Here is a 20,309-nt window from a genome sequence, read left to right as displayed (position 1 = left end):
TGTTTTTCTGGCTATTTTAACAGAGATAATAAAACCAGTATAATTCAGACATCAAAAGTATTATTTTATTTTTACATTACAAGGGAAAATACTGTGAGAATACTTTGGATTTTAAATTAGTTTTCCAGTAGCCTACATCAAAGCGTTAAGTGGAGATCAATTTTAAACTACAATGGTGCAACTGTACTTTAAGTATTGGGTTGATATTCCCTGATCAAATTTCAATATTGCTTACCCTAGACTAAACTTTTACCTATGTTAAGTTATAGCTTTACTAAAGTTAACAGTCGCCTGTTAATTCCAATTTGTTATAGGCCGCATTATTCTGCATATAACCTGTTCTTATTTAAATCTGCACACATGTGGATGCTAAGCTTAAAGTTTCTTTTACCAAAGGCTGCTGATTTCTTTTATTCTTATTCAAATGTTGCTCAGAGGGATCTTTGTCTCTTTCTGCCCTTTGAGTTGTCAGTCTGGTTCAACCATTAAACTGAGTTTTGTTCTCCACATACAAAACAAACCCTTCATACAAAATAACATCTACTTATAAAGAGGACTTTCTACATCCTAAAAACATCAAAGGCCATTCAGATATAGAGTACTCCTCTCAGCCATCTGACTGGACCCAATCTTGCTTCGGTGACAGGAGATTCTAAACTTTTAAACGGTAGTGTATGTATAATCCGGTTTAAACCATTTCATGTTAAATCAGCTGTTTCACGACCACTGACAGTCAAGAAGGGATCTGACTCTTGAAGCCGTAGTTGAGTTCGGCTCCACCGCTGAACAGCAGGTCAATCCCGGTGCAGAAAGTCGCGTCGGCAGCCAGATACAAGGCAGCCAGTCCACACTCCGCCTCCGTCCCCATGCGACCCAGCAGCTGTTGGAGAAGAGATTCCTGGTCACTTTCCAGCACGTTTGGGGTTGCATCATGTAACTTTCCTCTGTCTGTCTGTCTGTCTGTCTGTTTGTGTGTGTTACTGCACAGTGAAAAAAACAGGGCATTTTCTCTTAGCTATTTACCAAGTACAACAAGCATTTCATAACTGGCTGCAGGGGCTCTCCTATGTTTTCTTTTTTTAAGATTATTTTTTGGGGCATTTAAGGCCTTTAATGGACAGGACAGCTGAAGTTGTGAAAGGGGGAGTGACATGCAGCAAAGGGCTGCAGGCTGGATTCGAACCTGGGCCGGCTGCGTCAAGGAGTAAACCTCTATACAGGGGCACCCGCTCTACCCACTGAGCTATCTGGGTGCCCGGGCTCTCCTATGTTAAATTACTTCCAGGAATTGACAAGTTCAAGACAATTGACAAGAAATTTTTAAATCTAGAACGATAGTATGAATTGCTTGAACTTTTCCACTATGAATTATGATGCGCACGCTGAGACTCTAAAGATAAGATCAGATGAATCTTTATGTATGTAAAGGGGAAATTGCTGTGCTTTAGGACCACAGTCTGGTGTCTCCTCTTCGTGGTTTCACCCTCATGCCTTTAGGATGAATAGAAAGCTGTAATTGGCATGTCAAAAAAAACACCTGTTGCAGAAACTCTTTCTGTTTAGATCCAGGATTGAGATTAAAACACAGACATTAAAACAATGTTGTTGCAGGAACTGAAGGCTACCTCCAAATTATTCACAGGGAGTCTTAACCAGGTGTTTAGCTGCTTCTGTTCAGATAAAAGCAGACCTTTCTTTCCTTGATGAATGACCTTTCTTTGATATTACTGTACTGCATTTTCTTTACTCACACCTAATCTATTAAATACAGCTAAAATAATTAAGATTGGTCCTGATGATAGGATTTAAGTTGAAGACAATTGTCTTTCGTTTTCACACTTCGCAAACCTCCCGCGGCCTCATTAAGATCACTTTCACTCTAAACATGTTCCCCATCTTTCTAGCTCCATGTTGTGAGAACTTGCCTGAGAAGTTTCTCCCATTTTAATGGCAGCTGCAGCATCTGGTGTCTGTCCTGCTAGTTCCTCCCACAGAGGTGTCATCACATTACCCGGAGAGAAGCTGCAATAAACGGCAGACAGTATTATTAGACAAGAGCTTAGACGGTTAGCTTTGTAGGCAGTTAAATACTTTCAGATACTTTATATCATTTAGTAGTGTTACTCCAGAAAAGAGTTATTGTTGCAGAGTCTGCTCAGAGACTCATACAAGTTTTAAATATCAGTGGACAATATATATATATATATATATATATATATATATATATATATGGGCTGTATTTATATAGTGCTTTTCTAGTCTTAACAACTACTCAAAGCGCTCTTACATCCTACAGGATACATTCACCATTCACACACATTCATACACTGTGGCCGAGGCTGCCGTACAAGCTGCCACCTGCTCATCAGATAAACACTCACACACATTCGCACTCCGATGGCACAGCATCGGGGGCATCTTAGGGTTCTGTGCCTTGCCCAAGGACACTTCGACATGGAACTGCAGGGCCAGGGATTGAACCACCAACCTTCCAATTGGCGGGCAACCGCTCTACCACAGCCGCCCCAAATATATACACATACACATACACACACATACATATTTTCATCATTTAAATTCTGAATTGTTTAATATGTCAGTTAAATGAAAGAAAATAGCTCAGTCTAAAAAATTGTTAGAATCAATATCTTTATGTATGGTGGTTAGGGTTTGTTTTTCTATGTTTTTACAGTTTGCAGCACAAAGTAAACAACTGTTAGACGTGACTTTATTATTGCCATGTACCTTTTGACATCAATAGGCAGTGTTGTAAAGTAACTAAGTACGTTTACTTCATGAAAGTACAAATTTGAGGTACTTCACTTGAGCGTTTTCATTTCATGCTAGTTCATAGAGAAATAGTATCTACTGCCTTTATCTGATTAAATAGTTACTTTGATTGATTATAATTTTATATGAAAATCACATGTGATAAGCCTATAAATTAACAATGCAAGATACAATGACAATGCAATGGGGCCTCCTGTCCCATTACCCCTCTATACACCTCACATGGTTTTATTTTAAAACAGTTTGAGGCCCAAAGAGGTCAAATAATAAAGAAAAAAAAAATAGATTTGTGTATCGGACCTTTTTCTTCTTTCCCCTTCCACTTATTAGCCCCTCAGATTTATCTGGTGACCTTTTGGAGGGGCCCGTCCCCTAGGTTGGGAACCACTGGACTAGACAAGCTAACAGTATATAAAGTTGTTACCATTAGCTCCACCTCGAGCAGCTGTAACAACCTGCTGCTCTCACATTGATGCATAAGTAGTAACAATTTAATATTATCATATACAATTAACATATCATTCACAGGAGACATTTGACTGCAGAGCATGTACTTTTACTATTGATATTTTAAGTATATTTTGCTGTTAATACTTCTGTGTGTTAAGTTGTAGTATTATTTTGATTGCATGACTTTTACTTACAATGGAGTACTGTTTTTTTTACATTGCTGTATTGGTACTTTTACTCAAGACTAACCAGATGATAGTTGGTCTGAGTTCCACTGCAGTTTGACTCACCAGTTCACCCTCACATTGTGGCGACTCTCATCCACAGCCATCGCTTTTGTCATGGAGATAATCGCCCCCTGGTGGATAAAAGCTCACATTACAGATCTCTTCTTTCTCTTCAGCTGAGATTGAAGGAATAATGACACTTGTTGCCTGGAGGATGGACTCACCTTGGTGGCGACATACGGTGCAGCGTCCTTCTGGCCGATGGTTGCCACCAAACTGGAGACGTTTATGATGTTTCCCTGCCGCTGTCGTAGGTACGGCAACACATACTGAAGAGAGAGTGAGACCTCCTATCACTTCAAAGATCCTGTATACATACATGCATAGCAGTTTATGGATGAGTAAGGTAGGTCAATGGAAGCAAAGAAAGGTTGTAATCATTTTAATTCTACAGGTGCTGGTCATGTAATTAGAATATCATGAAAAAGATTTATGTCAGTACTTCCATTCAAAAAGTGAAATTTGAGTTAATTAGCTGATTAGCGTTTGGCACCAGGTGTCTTCAATATTGAACCTTGTCACAATATTCTAATATTCTGTGGTACTGAATTTGGGGTTTTCACTAGTTGTCAGGTATAATCATCACAATTGAAAGAAAATAAGCAATTGTAATATATCACTCTGTGTGTGAGAAATGAATATAATATACAATTTTCACTTTTTGAATGGAATTACTGACATAAATCAACTTTTTCATGAGATTCTAATTATAGAACCAGCACCTGTATAAGACTTCACTACTAATACACCCTTTTAAATGACCTTAATCGTAACTGCAATACAACTTTACATCACACTACTACTTGCACTATTTCCCCCTCACTAGGTGTAACTTGGATATCACTGCACAGCATTACACATGTACATACAGTGAAAATTAGCCCACTTTTTCTAATACTGGACACTTGAATTGCCAATTTGAATTTATCAATGTAAAAAAGCAACACCACGTCAAAGAGACAAGAGGGTTTCAGATCACATACATTTTTAAATTTAGTAAAATACAGCGGCATTTACGGCTGGGGAGGACCTTAGTTGCAACTCGTGTTCCCTTCCTGTCGTCTCTCTATAAAATAATAAAATCTTTACAGCCCTTCTTTGCTTCCATGGGAGTCAGCATTTATGGGAGAAAGTTGTGATTTTAAAAAGCTTTTCCACAAGTTCAAAACATTACTTTAGACGCCAAAAAGTAGCTGACGAGGTTCAGATTCAGCAGATCCCTGAACTCCTCTGCTGTTGTGTCATCAGTGGACTTATGAGGCGGGTCTAAAGAGAAAGAGAGGCGGGGGGGGTGGGGGGGGGGTAAGTATTTTCCACTAGAAACTAGAAACATCCTCATTATCACGTGAATAAGGAAGTGAGAGACTCACGCCACCCTGCGTTGTTGACCAGGCAGTCAATGTGTCCATAATGCTCCACTGTGACGGCAATCAGTCTCTGCGGAGAGACAGAGACGGTCAGAGACAAGCCCACCGGTGGCATTGGAACAACAAGCCAGTTACAAAATCCAGAGAGCGCCTCACCCAGGAGAGCCCGCAGACGCTCAAGCAAACACAGAACTGGTTGGAGTCGACAAACAAGTTTTTACAGGTTGAATGCAAGCTAGTTTTAGCAGGTGAATGCAGATTATTGTGATGGGTAATTGTCACCCATCAGATTATTGTAACCAAATAACTACCTCTTTATATCGATGTCTGTTTGGTCTTTTTGGATACACTTTTTATAAAATAAAACAACTTTAAATTAGAATTTGTTTATGTCATATCTAGATCTTTTGGTCTTAAAATAAAACAGGTGATAAACAGGAGACACAGACAGACACACACACACACACACACACACACACACACACACACACACACACACACACACACACACACACACACACACACACACACACACACACACACACACACACACACACACACACACACACACACACACACACGTGCATCTTGTGATTATGACAGTTTTATAAGTAAAGTGTACATTTTGAGTGCAGTATAACCAGGACACTGCAGTTGCACATTACCTTGATGTCCTCCTCTTTGGACATGTCACATGTGACAAATTTAGAGGATCCTGGCCCTGCTTTGTTTAGCTCCGCCTCCAGAGCCTCACCTGCTGCACCTGTGGGTTATAGTGACATACACATTCACATTTTAGGTTGAAATGCTTTCAGAACAACTCCTTTAGCTATAGGGGGAAGGTAAAGGGAGCCATTATTCAAGTACTGTACATATGTACAATTTTGAGGTCCTTGTACTTGGGTACTTAATGCAACTTTATACTTTTACTCCACTACATATCAGAGAGGAAAATATCATACATTTGACTTTGCCACATTAAGCTTGCAGTACTTTTACTATTAAGCTAAGCGGTAGTGCATGAAGTACCTAACATTTACAAGTTGACCAATTACAACATGAATAACAGTATCCTATAATACATTGTAATATGCATATAGTATTCATAATAACACTCTGAAAGAAAGCAGTGTTTCTAAATAAATACGTTTCATATTTAAAGCACAGTTTACTGATACTTTTGTACTTTTACTTGAGTAACATTTTGAATTGAGGACTATGGTATTTCTACCTATTTCTACTTGTAGTCTACTTGAGTTAGCAGTAAATGTAAAGTCATTTCCCAGATGATAAAGGCATGTATGGTCAAGAAAAACTGAATTTAATAGGAAAATAGTTGACCAAAAATAATGTTACTAACCTCCTCTTGCACAAAACACCACTTTGGCTCCATTCTCCACTGAAAAAAGATGCAAAATATTGAATGCGCCACTTCTTGTGTGATCACAAACAAACCTACGTTATGAATATCAATATTCACCAAACACTTTGACAATCCCTCTGCCAATTCCTTTGGATCCTCCAGTCACAATGACAACTTTGTTGTGGTATCGGAGGGACATTTCGGCTGTGTGATTATGATGATAAACCTTGTCCTAAAACGCCGCAACGCTGCACGAGACGAGTATTGAATTCTTTGCTCCAATTCGGTCTTTGCACCACGTCTCTTCAGTTTATCCACTTCCTTAAATAAACGCAGTTTGCGTGGGTGAGGTTCAAAGTTTTACCAAATCATGGGGTTTGCTCTGCTGCCTTTAGGTGCTGTTGGTATTATTGGAAATTACAAAACTCACTTAAACTGTCAGTAAATTGGAGAATTAAGTCGCCAAATTGTGAACCTTATTAAATAAAGAACATTAAAACTGCATTTACATAATGTGAAAGGATTACATGAAAACCTGTATGGCTGCTAAATGAAGACACACCTGCTCGTCTTTAAATCAACAACAACTACAACAATAATAATAACTGTTAATTTGACACGGACGTATTCAATTATGACTACACTTATTTAATACAATAACAATACTAGCAAGAGACTAAAGCTGCAGAACTTTGAGCTAAATGCTATTGTCAGTATGCTAGCATGCTCATATAACCAAGTATAGCCTAATGTTTAACATGTCCACTATCTTAATTTAGCCTGTTAGCATGCTATAATTTGCTAAGTAGCACTGAACACAAAGTACAGCTAATGCTGAATAGTTTTGGTGATATTTTTATAAGTGTTGGAAAAATGACAATGTTAATAAGATGACAGAAGTCAGAGGATTACCGAAGTGGTTGCACTTCTTTCTGAGGGGGACATACACAACTACATTTTGTTCCAATCCATCCAGAAAATATTGAGATATTTCTCAGAATTAGTGAAAACACTGACTTGCTGACCTCAACGGAGGTACCCTTCCCTCACCTTCCTCTCTCTGTGTGTTGCCGCTCTCAAAATCTCTTCCTTTGGGAAAAAACATATATGTTTTATATATGATTCAGTAAGCTATATGCTGAAAATGAAAATTCTGCATGGTTCTTTAGGGCAATGATTGTAAAGATTTACAAATAATATTAAATCGGTATTTGCTATATAACAGGGACGTTTTGGGACAGATTGGTGGGATTGGTGTGGATGGCTTATTATGGTTTAACCATGTATCCAGCTAATTTAAATAGTTCACGTTACTGGGGAGGGTGCAAATGTTCCACCAAAACAAGTTCCCTCAATTCCTCATGTTTTTGATTGGTTTCAGGGGCGTAGCATAACAACATTTTCCACGGGCCCCTCCCCGCATCCACAGCTACTCATTCTAGCATCTTTTTGGACCCTCCTCAGCTGAGGGCCCTGGGTTACCCCCGCCCCACCCCCAGTCTGATGCCCCTGATTGGTTTAAAGACATTGAAACAAGCCAGAGCTTTTTTCTTCCTGTACCAAAATGTCCATTTGATAGTTGTTGAAATATTTCTCACTATAACAATTTTTGCTTGCATGGCTAAAACTGACAAACTAAAAAAAAGCTCCAGCATTAAACATGCAAGTAAAATGAAAGGCTTTCATATAAATGTGTTTCAGTTAGACACTGATTAGGCTAGCCTAACATCATCACAGTCACACCTTTAAATCTAAAAATATCTTCTGAAGAAGTCCAATTTCTTGTTTATTTAATGTACCATACAGCTGCATTTATGATTCTGAAAACCCCAATACTGTATTTTAAGGCAACATTTGCAAAGTGCTTCCTGTTATGGGAATTGTAGTTTGACTGCAAACAGACACAGTGCCACACAGAGATGCTTGAGTGTTGAATTCTGATGAGTCTAAAATAACCCCAGACATCCAGATGATTTATGTTTAATTTAAAACGAAGGCTGCATTGACAGGTCAGGTTTCATTTGCCATGTTTTAAATCGGGGACAATTTTGAACAAGCCACAGTCAAGTAGCCAAATGTAATTTAAAATAGATGATGACAGCAAAGTTATGAAAGCGCTTAGAGGGGACAGAAACCAAAAGAAAATACTAACCCCATATGTGTGTGTGCTCATTTAGAGTTTAAATCACGATCATAACCAACTTTTACTTTTCTTAAAATGTTTCCTTTCCTTTTACATTATAGTTTGGGCATCATCTATGTGAGTGTGCAAGTTCATATGTACACATGCGTGCAAACAGTATGTTTAAGAAGAGTGAGGGGTTAAGAGGTTGACATTTTCGGGCAGGAAGGGTGGTTGGGGGCAGAGAAGGGGGGGGGCAGCAGAGCTCTTGGTGGAGGACAGGGTAGAATATTGAATTTCGGGCCGACAGCATTCCCCGGGGCGCGCTGAGCACGACAGAGAGCACAAGTGACGGCCGTGAGTGACCTACAAACAAGCTTTACTATCTTACTTCACCCGCGCTGCAGATTAACACCCCAGCAGCCCCTGAAGGAGCCACGATGCACCCCCTGGCCTGCCACCTCCCCTCCTCTCCCAAACGTGACACATGGAGGAGGAGGGGTTGTCTGGACACCATGATGCAGAAATTGCTCCACAAACTGTCTCAGAAGGAGGGAAGGTTTAGCCCCAAAGGCACCCTGAGGTGGAGGTACAGTAGGAGAGTCAGGGTCACTCTCAGGAGGTGTTGTTAGTTTGAATCAGCGGCAGACGGGTGACAGGAGGTTTCTAACAGCTGAACTGGACATGGTGATAAACTGGTGAGGAGCATGTGTGGGGCTTTTTGCACCGAGGGTCTGCATGCTGGTACTTACAGTACAGAATATGGTGGAGAAAGGTTGAACATCAGTGAGCGTACTACCCTGGACACATTCAAATCACTTATCAAGACATATCTCGATAGATTAGCCTTCACCTTATGATAATATCACATTTTATTCTACTAGTTGCTGTAAAGTGTTTTGAGTACCAGGAAAAACACTGTATAAATAAAATGTTTTTTTATTACTAGAGATGGTCCAATACTGAGTACTGACGATACCGATGTGTCATATATTATATAATGTGGTAACAACTGTATACTACTATCCCTGTATGGATGAGATAGGATTTCTATCTTTGTTGTTGGTCTGGCTCAGGTTTAACTCATATTGAAACATAAAGAAACACAAACAATGAACGCCACAGAACTTTCTTTTTTTATCCAGTTTCTCCAGTCAGTTCTAATTAGAAAAAGAACATAAATAAACTACTTTAATGTAGAATTTCTTTAGGGCTTTATTACATGTTATCCGATCGGTTCATAAACTCCAGTACTTCATGATACCGATGCCAGTGTTTTAGGCAGTATCGGAGAACATCTCTAATTATTGAGAGGGCTTTTGTGTAAAGCTATACAAAAAGTGAACATCTTGATACTAATTCTGTTTAGTTTTTTTTGGTTTAATCAGCATTTATTTTTTATTTTTTAATGTAGCACACTTTTCTCTCTCTTTTATGTCGTCTTATGTAATCTTAGTAACACTTTAGTCCAGAAAACCTCTCAACTGAGTTTACAAAAAAGAGGTGAGATTTAAATTGAAATATTTTATTAATCAGTTCCAACATATTTGGGAAAACAAAATGTATTGGCTGTGTCACTGGTTAGTGGATTAATGACAAAATGAAGCAACTAAGGGAGAATTTATTTCAAGATCAAATTTATGACCTTTGTGCATTTAAATAAACAGAAATGGTGATTAAAAAGTGTTATATACTACAAATACTGTACTTTCCCCTTTTATCTGACCATGTTTTGCTGTTCTGTTGTTTCTGCACAGTCAGGTCAATCTTGAATTGTCTTCTCCAGAGCGAAGAGACAAAAGAAAGTAAGACAAGAAACACAAGGAAGAAAGAAACAAAGAGAGATGGATAACCAAGACCAGGGAGGAGATACAGGAGGAGGAGGAGGGCAGACAAATGAGAAACAAAAAGCTGAGGAGGTCGGTGATGAGGAAAAGTGGACCAAAGATAAACACAACAAGCTGGAGAAGGAGAGCAGCGAGAAGGAACCGGGCGGAAAGGCCATGAAGGAGAAGCGTCGCTGTCACTGGAGAAGCGACTGGGCTCTAAACGAACGTCTGGCCATCAACGTGTCAGGGATGCGTTACGAGACCCAGCTCCGCACTCTGGCCCAGTTCCCCGACTCCATGCTGGGTGACCCCAAGCGTCGCCTTCGCTATTACGACCCCCTGCGGAACGAACTCTTCCTGGACAGGAGCCGCGCCTGCTTTGATGCCATTCTGTACTTCTACCAGTCCGGCGGGAGGCTGCGGAGGCCCGCCAACGTCCCTCTGGACATGTTCCTGGAGGAGCTGCGCTTCTACGAGCTCGGGGAGGAGATCATCGACCGCTACAAAGCGGACGAAGGCTTCCCCAAGGAGGAGGAGAGGCCCTTACCCACCAATGACTTGCAGCGCCGCCTCTGGATGCTGTTTGAGTATCCGGAGTCCTCCGGCGGAGCTCGGATCATCGCCATCATCAGCGTCATGGTCATTGTGATCTCCATTCTAATCTTCTGCCTGGAGACTATGCCTGAGTTCAGGAATGAGAAGGAACTGCGTGAGGTGAGGATGGATTAAATGGTGCTGATGAGTGAAACAGAGAGGCCGCAGATGGATGTGATGTGTGGAGAAGTGAAGGAGAGAGCAAGTAGCTGTCAGGGCGCAGAAGTTATCACTGCGAGGGAGTGATGAGGTGAACATAGAAGGAACACATGCTGACAGGTGTCACATGAAGCAGAACGAGGTGAAAACGTCTTTATCTTCTCTCTCAACACTGGGGGAAAAAAGCCAAAGGATGATTTGCAGCTTAAAAGTTAAGAATCAGGGTCGAGGGAAGGGAATGCAAAGGCAGCAGACAGAGCAGAAGGCGAGGGCGAGGTTTTCCTGAGATCATTTTGGACTTGTCGTTAAATCTGATCCACCAAGATAGAGGCAAAGGAATGGAGAAGATGAGGCGGGGGAGTGAAACTGCTGATGGAAAAGCAAGAGCAATGAAAGACAGAAGAGCTTAGGTTAATATTGTGGAGAGGATATACATTGTCACCCACTCGGGGCTGTTTGCCAGGGCCAGATTCTGGGTGGAGTGGATACATCAAAAGTACTGAGAAAAGAGAGAGAGTGGAAGGAGTTAGAGGTAAAGAAGGAAGAGTGAAGTGAAGGAAAAGAGCTTGTCTCACATTACTCCTTGGAGATCTAAAGGGCTATATATAGGGATAGGACAACCCTAAGAGCACATCAACACATAAACAAATGTCTGTATTAATAAACGGTGTAACTCATAGGCTACACACGGGAAAATAGCATGGAAATAAGGCTCACAGATCCAATTTTCTGATGACCGACACAAAATGAAATTCGAACCTCACACTGTTACTGTAGCATGAAGACGAGACGGATTCTGGAGGTTCGGGCTGCAGAATTGACACCGTGCCGTGCTTGCTGGATTGATGTTTCCCATCACCATCGACAGTGCTCCGTTACTCCCTTACATAGATAGATACGCTCATGTGATCAGAGCATTTGGCGCTTTTGGAAAGCTACACAAACACAACAAAACCCGCATGCACAGCCGTCCCCATGCAATAACTCTCTCCCCGGATGGTGGGACAAATCAAACCAACTACATTTGCTTTGTTAGTTTCTGATGAAGATGTTATTGGTTCTATTTGTCGAGTTATATAAAGCAAGACGTGTGTGTGTGTGTGTGTGTGTGTGTGTGTGTGTATGTGTGTGTGTCTATGTGTCCTTCACATATCTCGAGAACCGTTAATCAGATCTACTTTACCTGCTTAATGAGTAATTTGTAACCATAAATTACCATAGGTGCCGATTTGCATTGACCAATTTTCCAGCGTTTTGCTACTCCTCCAAACAAATTTTGAGCTATTGTCACCAAATTTAGTACAAAACATCTCTGAACCAAGCCCGAAAAAGTTACTTTTTCAGTTTTTTTTATGATTTTAAAGTTTGCTCAAATGTTGTGCGCAGGAACTCTTTCTGCTATTGCAACCACATTGGGTGGACGTGTGTAGATTTGATGCCTTAGCGGCCATGGCACATTTGGTGCCATTTGGTGGCGCTGTAGCAGCATCATCTAAAGGACGAATCTCTGTCTCTCTGTGCATGTAAGCATGTATGAATGTTCTTCGTATATCTCAAAAAACATTTATCCAATCCACTTCCAACTTGCGTATCGCTGCGAACCCAAGGGAGCGCAGTGTCGAGTGTGAAGTCGGTTCTTGAGAACGCTAAAGCAGCATTTCCGGGGGCCGAGCAATCAACTTGTTCCAAATGGGCACGCATCTTGAGGATTTTCATTTAAATAAATGTCTGTTGAGTCACTATATCATTGAACGAGGTAACACAGCGGTATTAGAGCCTATAGCCCCTTGATGACAGCCCTTCCATTTGCAGTATTAGGAACTGGTGTTCAACACCACTGCAAGCTACAACCATACCAGTAAACATATAGTAGTTGAGTCAGTCAAAGCGGTGGCAGAAATCTCAGAAGTGGGGATCTGAGAACTGACTGTTGGAAACGTGAAGCCAACCTTATCTGAACTGTGTCAGTCTTAGAATTATTTAGGGACAATATGTGCTGCGAGGTTTACCAGAGTAACTCTATCTAACTTGTTAAAAGACACTAATGCCCAGCCATTTCAAACCTGCACCTACTTCCCAGAAAAAACAAGCCGTCAGGTTAAATGAAGTGTCAGATGTCGTGGCCGTGCCGGTGTCAGGAGTGTAACGCATACCAGCGTCAAATTAACTTCATGTTTTTTGTGTGCGTTTAAATATAGAGAAACCGATTTATAAAAAAAAACGTAAGGGAAAAATAATAAGCCACGGGAGTGAAAATGGAGAGGAGAGAAAAGTTAGCACCGTATCACAGATCATACAGGCTGTCTTTTATTTCTGTTTACTCCCCTGTAAACCTTGTCTCCATGGAGATACAGTATTTATTATAGCCTTACCCTTCCCCTTTATTCTCATATTTCCCAACTCAGGTTTGATAAACAGATGATAGAATCAACCTGTTTGGCTTCTTCTATCTCTGAGGGCAACTCTAACAACTTTTCCTTCATCCTTTGTTTTACAGAAGTTCACCACCATACCGCACCCGACCATAGCAAATGAAACCATCTTGATCCCACCTGGCTTCACTCCCTTCCAGGACCCCTTCTTCATTGTAGAGACCATCTGCATCATCTGGTTCTCCTTTGAGCTCATTGTGCGCTTCACCTGCGCGCCGAGCAAGATCCACTTCTTCAAAGACGTCATGAACACCATCGACTTCTTCGCCATCATTCCCTATTTCGTCACCCTGGGCACAGAGCTGACCAAGGACAAGGACGCACAGGCCTCCGTGTCCCTGGCCCTAATCAGAGTCATCAGGCTTGTGAGGGTCTTCAGGATTTTCAAGCTCTCTCGTCACTCTAAGGGCCTCCAGATCCTGGGCCAGACGCTGAAGGCCAGCCTCAGAGAGCTCGCCCTGCTCATCTTCTTTCTCTTCATCGGAGTCATCATCTTTTCTAGTGCCGCCTACTTTGCAGAGGTGGATAATCCTAACACGGCGTTCACCAGCATCCCTGAGGCGTTCTGGTGGGCTGTCGTGTCCATGACGACAGTCGGCTACGGGGACATGTACCCGGTGACGGTCGGAGGGAAGCTGGTGGGCTCCATGTGCGCCATCGCCGGCGTGCTCACAATCTCGTTGCCAGTTCCCGTCATTGTGTCTAACTTCAGCTATTTCTACCACCGCGAGATGGAGTGCGAGGACACGACCCAGTACAATCATGTCTCCACGTCGGTCTGGGAAGGAGAGGACGATGAAGAGGGCGGAAATGAGGAAGGAGTGGACGAGGAGCATGAACACACGGGAAATTGTGTACTCTTGTACGGGCAAGAGAGCAGGGGTATCCGCCCTCCGCTCAACGGGACGCTCCTGGCCGGGCTTTGTGACGGACAGGAAGGTGGGTATCAGAGAGGGATAAACTTCTACCTCAAAGAACCTCTGGTCACTCAGGTTTGACTGACAGGATGGATAGGCCTGTCCCACTGTCTTACATCAAGGAAAAGAGAGTGCCAACATGGAAAGACGCTGGCAGAGTGATACAGGAGAAAATGTTAGCAAAGACTTGCACTGTTAGAAGCTCTGATGTGTTACATTTGAGGCTTTTGCATGATTATATTTGACTGATAAGCGTCTGTTTTTTTCCTCATTAAATAAATAAAATACAACCTTTAAAAGACCCTGCAGGTGTTTTGATAAACCTTACTGCTGCCCTATCCAGACACCTCAAAAATCCTCTATCAACTCAAATTAAAAAATAACCCACCTGCCGCACAATAAAGTAGATGTGAAGTTCTTTCCAAAGTTGCGACTCTGTTTTTTAAATCCAACAAATATGGCAGCCAGAGTTGACATTTGGTACCTTCCTATCTCAATATAGGCAAAGGGAAAAAAGATTAATATAGACATGAAACAGATAAAACAGGTAATAAAGGTTTCAGGTGACGCTTCATGCTATGGGTCAATAATTTACCTAATTTAAGATAAGTAAACTAGGAATTTACTGAAAGCAAATGGTAAGCCTAAGTAAACATTCCAACCAGTATTCATTTATCATTGGACATTTTATTCTCCTTATATATAGACATGTTTGCTTGCTTGTGGCCAGTTTTCTCATAGTCAGTTGACTTGACTGAAACACTATCTTGGATGCAACTAATTGGAATTTCGTTGCTGAAAGTGTACCAACTGAACACCGTCTCTATTTGCCTATAATTAATACCATACTACATAGCCCTTTCAGGGAAACGTTCAAGAAAATGACCAAGAAATGATTCTGTACTGAACTGTAAAATAAACCATTACCAAATTATTGAACTTCCAGCCACCGTCTTTGTTTGGCTAAACAGTAGCGCTGCAGCTAAGCTAATGTAGGTAAAACATCTCCTTTGTGGGCAACAGATGGTTTATTTTTTTCCTGGCTAGATGGAGGATTATTTTAGAACTCAAAAATGTCCTTAAAACAGAGAAAAGTGTTGTTTAAAAATGTGTGAGGTGCCCGTCTCACTTGCATGTTATCATCACTGCAAACACCTCAAATGAAAAAAAGGGAAATGAAATCACCAAAAGTCAATGTAAACTACAAACACAACTGATGATCCTACCGCTTCAGAGATGTACAAAACGTATATAACAACGTTGTCATAATATACAATTTATGTTGTATGATCCTTGTAATGACGGTTTACTAGTGTCACTATTGAATGACTGATGTGCTGAATGCAAGAAATTAATTCACCGCCCATTCATCTGATGGTGTTAAGTGATCCACAGTGTCATTAACTGTTGCTGTGAACATACTGTATAGGAGCTAAGTGAACAGCAAGTGTTGATGCTTGTACTTGTCAGTTATGGCAGATATGAAGCACTGTAATCTCGCGCTGACGTTGACAACAAAGAAATCGGTCATTGGCTGGTGGCGGCGCAGACAGAGATTTTGTAGTCAGTCCAAAGCCAGTTTGTAAGCTACATCCAGCAGTGCAATAGATACAGCTTGGAGAGGTGTGTGGAGAAAGCTGATATCAGGTCACAGACCATATAGCTCAGAGCCAGCTGACATTTATACTGACTGCAGTGTCTGGAGCAACACTGTGCTCTGATGGTCCGAGGCAATAGTGGTAGGACTAACAATCTTCACAGCTTTGTCCTCACGTCAAAGAGAACAACTGTCCCTCAGTTACTCTCTGCCTTAAAATACGCAGAATAGATGTTATTAAACTGATGTTAAACATGTACGGTTTCCTTCAGCAGACTCCCAATAAGGTCTCATTCATCGTTTGGCTACCAGCTGACTTTAAGGCTGCATACTGGACTGCTTTATGGCAGTATCACTTTTGCAGAATATTTGCATCAGTGGGATGAAGTATGAAGTTTTAACAATTCTTCAATTTATCTTAAAACAGCTTCTCAAAGGAAATTCTAGAATAAAGTATGATAAACTGTAATCAAAAAGTTATGTATTTTGCTAAAATATTGAATCTATATCGTTTATCCCACTTGTTGCTTTTCCCAAAATACAGCTAAATACACCAGATTCCAGCAGAACGTTGAGCAGGTCAATAGCATGATGTGAAAGACGTGTATACAGCCATTTTGTGTCAGAACGTTTGAGTATTTGGAAGATACTGAGAGCATGGACATGCGGATGGTGATTTTGGGAGATTGATACTTTATTTTGTGAAATGTCACCAATGTAATCCATTGTAATTGACATGAATTTGAGTGGGAATGCAGCCATAAAGAAACATTTTTCCAGCCTAAAGGAGGTGAATCCAAGATAATTTCACAACTTGTTTTGACTGTGTGGATGTAGGGTGAGGACAAATGTAGCTATGTGTGTATGTATATATATATGGGTCTTACTTTATTTAATAAAGATCATATTTAATCACTCAGGTCATACATTTCTGAATTCCTTCCACATGACTGTGCAGCGACTTGGGAGAATGTAACGATGTGAGCTCGGATGTTAACAACGTTTTAAAAGCATCATGAGGCTTTTACACCTTATCATTAGAGGGGGATTCATACTGGAGGCTGCACATCTCAGTTTCTGTCAGTATGACGGTCAGAAAAGATACTGTTTAGTACAGATTGCATGGTAGGCCGTATGGATATTGCACTGTGCATGTGATGAGTCAACCTGCCTCTAGATGTCAGACTGTGTTTTAAAACCAGGACATCTGTCGCACTCCTGCTGCCACTGGATTTAATTTACAGTAATGTGACATGAAAGACTTCAGAGAAACTAAATGCAACATTTTCCTCTTGAAATGATCATGTTCATTGATGCCATATGATCCAGATGACTTACATTATGTTGTTTTCATTCCATGACATATAAAAAAGACTTTGACTGAATTATATAGTTATTATAATTAGTTATTATAACTAAGCAGATAAAATGTGTGATTGCATCAGGTATTTGAGTCAAGTCAAAAACAAGTACTACTGCACTGTAACTCTAACTGAGGAACACACGCATGCACGCACGTGCACAGTCTTCTGGATGATGATGGCTGCAGTGATTAAATTCCTTACCCCCTGCTGCCTCAGATGGTGTGATATCCTCATGACATGTGTCTCTCTCATGCTACAGGACAGATTAGGGCTTCGTTCCACAGACATCAGCCAGAACGTCATCACAAATTTAAAATTCACAACACGTTGTCAGATTTTCAGATTTCTGCTGACCTGCAGCCTTTCACTAGTTCCCTCTATCTAACTCCGCTCTCCTCTCTGACGTGCAGGGACCTGGAGCTATAACGTTCTGCTCTGCTTGCAATTAACCACAGTGCCCTTATGCTGTCTGGGAAGAATGAAAAGGATTGACGTCTTTCCGACCATCTGCCGCCCTCCGATTCCTCTCCCAGCCCTAACTCTCTCCTGCCTCGCCCATCTCTAACTCTTCTTTGAGAGGATTAAGTGTGTTGGTATTTCTGTGTCTTTGTCTCATCAGTGTGTAAGAGTTTGCCTTGTGTAATGTTTGCATCTGTGTCTGTTGCAACTATTCCATCCAGTAACATCTTTGTCTGCAGGATTGTTCCTGCGTCTTTGGTCACCAAACACTAACACCTGTCCCCTTTCGACTACAAATCCTTCCACGATTGTACTTAAGCAGCAGAGAAAAAAACAAAACAAAAATGCATTTATTTTAAATAAATTTCTACGATTTTATTACATTCAATATACACACGAGCTGGACCTGTGAATCTGAGTTAAGATTTAAGGACGTGGGGAGGCAGTTAATGAACTTAAATTTCAAATTAGAGGCAATCCAGTTGGGAGGAAGAGAGTGAAAATGCTATTTTACAGCAATTAAGAATGATAAATGTGAGTAGAATTTTAAATTTAAACATACAACAAAATAAAAACGGCATCTTGCCTATTACTCATCATTTCAGACACCAGACCACAACAAGAAGATACAAACCATAGATGATATACACAATATTAACATCAAGATGAGAGGTGATGTGCAAAAACAGCACCGAGGATGAAAATGTAAAAAGATGCAAGAAGGTAGGGGATTATAAAAAATGATGTCTGCTGGTTGCATAGTCTGTCATTTACATGAACCTGTTGCTTTTCTCAAGGTTATTTAAAGGAATAGTTAGACGTTTGGGGAAAACGCCCTCACTTTAGAGAAGCAGCCACGCAAACATGGAGGCTAAGCAACGTGCTGCTGTGTTTATGTTCATCTGCTGCCCCCGTCCATAGCAGTACATTGCTTAGCTTCTGTGCTTGTCCACTGCCATCTACTGTAGGTAATACACTGAATATGGAGACGTAGCACATACAACCCCAATATCTGAACTATCCCTTTAACATGTTGTATTGTGTTTGTTTAATCTACACAAAAACAGAAGTGTGAAACCAAGTTGTGGCTATTTGAACACTTACTGTATGTGCCGGACTATGTCTCGACCAGCACGAAACCAGTGGAGACTACAGAAATGTTCTCTCCCAGACATGAAATATTCCGGCACATGACATCCTATTAAATGGTGAATTGAATTCCTCCCAGGAAAATTAAAAGTAGAAGAGATAGAGTTGAGCAAAGTTTAAGGATCAGCTAATAACTCATGTTTGCGTGTTCAAAGGTCCAGACTCACACTTTCTCTCCTATCAGGCAAATTTAAGGAAGTTCAGACATACAGGAGCATTTTAAATTGGGTTAGGGAATCAAGACAGTGATGTAGACATGATGTAACTGGGGAAAAAACTCTCCATTTAAGCTCCTTTGCAGGAAACCATACAGGCCTGGTCTTAAGGGCCATCTCAACGTTTTTATATATTTGCATATCAAGCTCAAAATGAGCTTATTGATCACTTATCTAAAAGTTTGGTTTTGAGAGCAGTGAACTGAAAATACAGGGTAGCAATGTAACCAGCCAGAAATCCACTGTGGACCTCAAAAAGCTGTCATTAAATGGAAACTAGTCGATGAGGAAGCTTTGTGGTGGTAAATTTCCAATCATGGCAGGTCGCTCGGCAGCATGGGGTGCCTCCGATCATAAGCAGTGTCATCACTCTCCTCTCCGTCGCTTACTTCACCCAAAACCCTCTCTCTCTCCTCCTCTTCGGTTTCACTCTCTCGCCTCAGACGCTTCCGCTCCCTGTCTCTCTCTCTGTGGGAGCGAGGCATTGTGGGATTCTGAGAGCGCAAGGAAGGACATGATGAGAACATGTAGTTTATATTAAGTGACTAAAAAGGTACATTTTAGGATTTGTTTCATGAAGTATACACCAGGGGTTGGAACGATTTGATCATTGTACCTGAAAAAACGTCTGGGCAATATATTGATATCATGATATGAGACTAGATATTGTCTTAGATTTAAGAAATATTACACAGAAAATGTTACTTTCTCACAAAAGGAGAAAGATGGCACAAAACGTTAGCCTAACAGCTTTATCAGCGTCAATGTCCTGTAAAAAAAACATGTATCTCCAAGTTATAAAAATGTCATGAGTTTTTGATTATCTGATGTGTTTTTAATTGGTTTATTTATTTTAAAGGTCCCACATTATGCTCATTCTCAGGTCCATACTTGCATTTTGGGTCTGTACTAGAAGCTGTTTCTCTTCTTTAACCAATAAAAAAACACATTGTTTTCCTCATACTGTCTGTCTGAAGTTACCTGTATCTGTCTGAAACGCTCCGTTTTAGCGTCTCTCTCTTTAAGCCTCCCTCCCGAAAAAGTCCAGTTTCCAGTCTGCTCTGATTGGTCAAAGTTTCCAGGTCTTCCACATCTGCGCTCCCCGTAGCCAGCCGGGGAATAACTGTACTGGCACTTTCAACATACACTCACCGGCCACTTTATTAGGTACCCCATGCTAGTAACGGGTTGGACCCCCTTTTGCCTTCAGAACTG

The 20,309-nt window shown here is 41.0% G+C and overlaps 3 protein-coding genes across 6 annotated transcripts in view; 1 reads left to right on the top strand and 2 right to left on the bottom strand.

The window, feature by feature from the left end:
- Positions 1-256: 256 nt before the first annotated feature.
- hsd17b14 (hydroxysteroid (17-beta) dehydrogenase 14) lies at positions 257-6,657 on the bottom strand. The gene is made up of 9 exons (XM_034893460.1): positions 6,375-6,657; positions 6,255-6,293; positions 5,560-5,657; positions 4,898-4,964; positions 4,702-4,793; positions 3,692-3,796; positions 3,531-3,598; positions 1,926-2,022; positions 257-880 (listed from the first exon to the last, which is right to left on the bottom strand). The coding sequence occupies exons 1-9, from the start codon at positions 6,454-6,456 to the stop codon at positions 734-736; spliced, it is 795 nt and encodes a 264-aa protein (XP_034749351.1). The 5' UTR covers positions 6,457-6,657; the 3' UTR covers positions 257-733.
- A 2,021-nt stretch (positions 6,658-8,678) lies between these two features.
- On the top strand, positions 8,679-16,446 carry LOC117957575 (potassium voltage-gated channel subfamily A member 1-like). 2 transcript variants are annotated; one of them, XM_034893429.1, is made up of 3 exons: positions 8,679-9,077; positions 10,166-10,922; positions 13,459-16,446. In XM_034893429.1, exons 2-3 carry the CDS (start codon positions 10,224-10,226, stop codon positions 14,389-14,391), a joined length of 1,632 nt encoding a protein of 543 aa, XP_034749320.1. In that variant the 5' UTR covers positions 8,679-9,077; positions 10,166-10,223; the 3' UTR covers positions 14,392-16,446. The 2 variants fall into 2 exon arrangements, with proteins under 2 accessions (XP_034749320.1, XP_034749319.1); XM_034893428.1 differs by having other exon boundaries at positions 10,137-10,922.
- Positions 16,447-18,079: 1,633 nt separating this feature from the next.
- Positions 18,080-20,309, bottom strand: part of slc1a9 (solute carrier family 1 member 9) — a 24,296-nt gene continuing 22,066 nt past the window's right edge. For 2 of the 3 annotated variants that reach the window (XM_034893420.1, XM_034893419.1), the window contains exon 11: positions 19,409-19,588. In XM_034893420.1, the coding sequence (XP_034749311.1) occupies positions 19,409-19,588 (180 nt within the window). Of the gene's footprint in view, positions 19,589-20,309 lie in introns of all 3 variants that reach the window. The other variant, XM_034893418.1, reaches the window with a different exon arrangement.

This window comes from Etheostoma cragini, chromosome 15 (assembly GCF_013103735.1).
Source record: "Etheostoma cragini isolate CJK2018 chromosome 15, CSU_Ecrag_1.0, whole genome shotgun sequence".
In the NCBI taxonomy this organism is placed as follows: Eukaryota; Metazoa; Chordata; class Actinopteri; order Perciformes; family Percidae; genus Etheostoma; species Etheostoma cragini.
The sequence above is the reverse complement of the archived record's forward strand: the minus strand, read 5'-3'. Positions and strand labels throughout refer to the sequence as shown.

What these genes read in the sequence shown, in the direction of transcription:
- hsd17b14 (XM_034893460.1), bottom strand. Translation starts at nt 6,456, where the DNA reads ATGTCCCTCCGATACCACAACAAAGTTGTCATTGTGACTGGAGGATCC. An exon ending in AGGGATTGTCAAAGTGTTTG is followed by an intron (nt 6,294 to 6,374) that starts GTGAATATTGAT and finishes ATCTTTTTTCAG; the next exon opens with TGGAGAATGGAGCCAAAGTG. An exon ending in GCTACTTTTTGGCGTCTAAA is followed by an intron (nt 3,797 to 4,701) that starts GTAATGTTTTGA and finishes CTCTCTCTTCAG; the next exon opens with TATGTGTTGCCGTACCTACG.
- LOC117957575 (XM_034893429.1), top strand. Translation starts at nt 10,224, where the DNA reads ATGGATAACCAAGACCAGGGAGGAGATACAGGAGGAGGAGGAGGGCAG. An exon ending in ATGAGAAGGAACTGCGTGAG is followed by an intron (nt 10,923 to 13,458) that starts GTGAGGATGGAT and finishes TTTGTTTTACAG; the next exon opens with AAGTTCACCACCATACCGCA.